At 38.2% G+C, this 3,961-nt stretch overlaps 1 protein-coding gene across 2 annotated transcripts; it reads right to left on the reverse strand.

Annotated features, from left to right (window-relative positions):
- Nucleotides 1–208: 208 nt before the first annotated feature.
- Nucleotides 209–3,759, reverse strand: LOC133869684 (putative disease resistance RPP13-like protein 3). Of its 2 annotated transcripts, none has more exons than XM_062306750.1 (3): nucleotides 3,593–3,759; nucleotides 3,189–3,249; nucleotides 209–3,053 (listed from the first exon to the last, which is right to left on the reverse strand). In XM_062306750.1, exon 3 carries the CDS (start codon nucleotides 3,041–3,043, stop codon nucleotides 392–394), a length of 2,652 nt encoding a protein of 883 aa, XP_062162734.1. In that variant the 5' UTR covers nucleotides 3,044–3,053; nucleotides 3,189–3,249; nucleotides 3,593–3,759; the 3' UTR covers nucleotides 209–391. The 2 variants fall into 2 exon arrangements, with proteins under 2 accessions (XP_062162734.1, XP_062162733.1); XM_062306749.1 differs by having other exon boundaries at nucleotides 209–3,057.
- Between the last annotated feature and the right edge of the window lie 202 nt (nucleotides 3,760–3,961).

Consider the following 3,961-nt stretch of genomic DNA (forward strand, 5'->3'; position numbering starts at 1 on the left):
CTTTTAAAACCACAATTGGCTTTGATATAGATTTTTATTGAATTTTATTCCAATGGAGATTTTAAAAGCTACCTAAGGGTGTAGAGAAATGAGAGTGTATGTAACATTACTCTTTCTTTCTATCAATATAGACTTCAAAATAGGGAAGAAATAAAAGTATCATGCAGTAAAGACTAATGAGGGACATATCTGATCAGTCGAGATCCAAAAGACGTAGAAAATAAAAATTGATCACAATTGAAAGGAACACAATATCCTTTCTGCCAAAATTTTGTATAGTTAACAACTGTGGAGAACATTAAGCAAGAGCAATCAATTGGTGAATTTATCATGAGAAATTTGACTATATATTTTTTTACCGAAAAAGAAAAAAGAAAAAAGAAAAAGAAGACTATATAAGATGAGAATTTCGAGTTCCTACCGCATTTACCTTAAACCCAACCTCCACGAGCTTTTTTATTAAAGGTTGGGTGGTTAACACATGTAGCTTAAACCCAACCTCCATCTGCAACTCCCGAAACATGATTGACAATTCTGAGTTGCTAAAGTACACCGCCACCTCTTGCAAGGCAGTCAAACTCCTTACTACAGAAGAGAGCATGGTCAACTTGAAGCATCCTTCTATAACCAACTTCCTTAGGCCTGGCATTGCACCTTTGTCCTGTTTCCATTCTACAATTTCCTCACGATACAATTTTAAGACTTGGAGTTCAGGAAACGAATGTGCATGGACGTGGAGGCCACTGAAAGAAAGGCAACGGTCTAGTTCAAGTATCCCAAGTTTGGGAAGTTTTCCCAACACTTTTATGCCACCGTCATCAAATCTTACACGCGATAAGCTTATCTTGGTGATTGTCTCTGGAAATGTATTTGGAAGACTACTAATATTGTTTTTACCACGATATATAATTTTCAATCTTTGAAGATGACTTAAATGGTGGAGGCTTGCCAAAAAATCAAGTGCATTACAATCAGATAGCCCTAATTTCCTTATATTAGGAAGCTTGCCCATGACAATGAGATCCCCAAATTGGGCAGATGGTCTTATAGTAGTAAGGGCTTGCAGGTTCCAAAGAGTTGTGTCCAAGTGCTCAGAGAAATTCACCGTCCCACACAAATTCCTTAAACGCGGCGGCTTCATTATCGAGTCTGGCAAACATCTTGACCCACTACCCATTATCAAAAGTGTTTCTATATTCGTAAGGTTGCCAATCGAAGCTGGAATATATCCTTTTTTATCTAATAAACTTATCTTCAAGTACCTCAAATGGATCAATGTTCCTATCTCTTCGGGAATGATATTGCCACGTGGCTCCAAATGAAGCACTCTTAGCATTTTCAAGTTTCTGTGGATCCACTTCCAATGGATTTCGTTAAACCTGAAATCTTCCCCAAAGAACAAAAAAGAACGAGAACATGAAGCGCCAGCGCCAGCAGTGTTTGAAGAAGTTAATTGATCAAGGATATTATTGCTACTCTCGATGGAAAGTCTCCTAAAGGTGTTCCAGGATGAACGGCTATCATCTTTAGGTACATAAAGAAACTTTTCTTCCGCGCTCTTGGTTATGCATAGGTCTCGCAAAAGATCATGAATACGACATGTCTTTGCTCCTTCATCTGACCTCCTAGTCGCCACTTGGATCAAGTTTCGATCAATGAGCTCCTCCAAGTAGTCTTCAGCCACATCCTCAATTGTTCTTCTGCCAGTGTGCTGTATGAATCCCTCAGCTACCCATAATTGGATCAGTTCCCTTACATAGATTTTAAAGTCTTCTGGGTATACACCAAAATACAAAAAGCATGGTTTCAAGCGTCGCGGCAGGTGGTTGTAGCTTAAGGCCAAAATGTCTTTGCATTCAGTAAGGTACCAATTTACATCGGCGATCACTTTTGACCATGTTCGGTGTGTCTTTTCTTTGGCTGCTAAAAGACCCCCTAATACTACAATTGAAAGTGGCAAGCCACGACAACCTTCTGTGATTTGTCTCCCCAGAGTTTCTAACTCGGCAGGACATTCTCCTCCTCGGAACACCTTTTTAAGAAAGAGTTCATAGCTTTTATCTTTGTTAAGAAATTGGAGAAAGTAGGGAGGAGTAAGACTTGAATGTAAGGCCACTTCTTTTATGCGGCTAGTGATTAATATTCTGCTTCCATTAGAGTTATCAGGAAAAGCATATTTTACCTCATTCCAGACTTCAGTCTTCCAGATGTCGTCCATGACTACTAGGTACCTCTTCCCTTGCAAGTATTCAAGCAGCTTCTCTACTAGGCACTCTTTTGCTTGAAAATCACTCATCCCTTCGAGTTTCCTTGCCAAGTGATCATCTGATATTGGCATTTGGGATTTTAAAATTTCAAGCAATAACTCTCTAGTTTTGAAATTTTGGGATACGTAAATCCATTCACGACAATGAAAGTGCCTCTTGACGCGATCATTATTGTAGATTTTCCTGGCAAGAGTCGTCTTTCCCAACCCTCCCATTCCGATGATTGAAATGACATCCAATTTTGATTTCTCTGTTCTATGAGTAAGCTGATTCACCAATTTATCAGAGTCATGAAGGAAGCCCACCACATCATCTTCCTCTACGTGTCTCCTACGCCTGTGCAGTGCCTTCTCTGCTTCTGCATCTACACTTGCTTCTGCTCTTTCAATGCCATACTTTTCTATATTGTCATAGATTTTGTTGATCTCTTTGTTGAGGGCTTCTATCTTCTTCGCAACATCGTGCAGCATTTTCGCGTGCGGAATGCTATAGATAATCTGTCCTGTGATATTCCTCTTCTTGTGTTCTTGGACTTTAAGGATGAACGTGTTGATAACATCCTCAGCCTCGTAAGAAACTTCAATGATTTGCCTCACTAACGCCTTCACATTCTCATGCTCATTCCGTTTCCCATCGGAGTTCTCAAGGAAGACATTTATCCTCTCGAGCTCCCTTTGAAATGACTTGACTTCATCTTCCACTCTAGAAGGGAAACTTGCTCCTTCTATGAGTTGGGGCAGTTGCTGTAGGAGAAAATTCACAATACTGTCGGCCATTGTTGCTTATCTAGCTTCCACAAAACAAGATCGATACATGATAAGTAAGTAAAATAACTACATTAATTGAATAAAAGCAGCTCTTAAACTTCTTCCCGGTTTCCAACGCCCAACAGCAAGCCACGAAGTATTGAGAAAGACTTACTGGGGTCAATAAAATATGAAGCGACCACTGCTATTGATAACTTCTTCCTGAATTATTCCAACTGCAATACAAATTAAAATTAATCAATTTCATGTAACCCTTAAATTAAAAATAAATTCCATTATGAGTTAAACGTGGGAACTCACCTTTCATTTAATTTTCTCCCATTTACTCTAATTTATGGTTCAAAATATTGGTTACCACATCATTGAAAAAATTAATCTGATTTTATCTTTTGTATTATTACACACAACAATATTGGGCATATAAAAAAAAAAGAAAAGAAAATCATTATAATATTAGCTCAACCTCCAAAAATAGGTAACAATCAGTATACTATTGTTAAGCAAATGGAAAATTCGAAAAAAGAAAACAAAATAAAGAAGGGTAGGAAATTCGAATACCTTTCACAGTAAGTTGTAAGGATGTTGATTTCAGATGAGAGGTCCTTAATTGTGATGTAATTAATCAATCTGAGCTCCCTTTGAGCCTCAAAGTTCGGACGACGCGATGTTGTTCGCCGTTTCGATTTTGGAAAGACGTTCACAGACTTCAGAATAAGAGGTTGCTGTTTCCCAATTTCGTTTAGAAAAGCAACTCCTCAAAGCCTATTTAATAAGAGTGGCGCTATTTCCACGTTGCTTTTTTTTTTTTTTTTTTTTTTTTCTAATTATTGTTATTATTATCTAGAGAGGCTGAAGCCTCAAGCTGTGGACAGCACTTTTGACACACAAGGCTAAAAACATGCCACCGTAAACCCCTTCTTAAAATTC

This window comes from Alnus glutinosa, chromosome 5 (genome assembly GCF_958979055.1).
Source record: "Alnus glutinosa chromosome 5, dhAlnGlut1.1, whole genome shotgun sequence".
Classification (NCBI taxonomy): domain Eukaryota; kingdom Viridiplantae; phylum Streptophyta; class Magnoliopsida; order Fagales; family Betulaceae; genus Alnus; species Alnus glutinosa.

Coding starts and splice junctions, on each gene's coding strand:
- LOC133869684 (XM_062306750.1), bottom strand. CDS start 3,043: ATGGCCGACAGTATTGTGAATTTTCTCCTACAGCAACTGCCCCAACTC.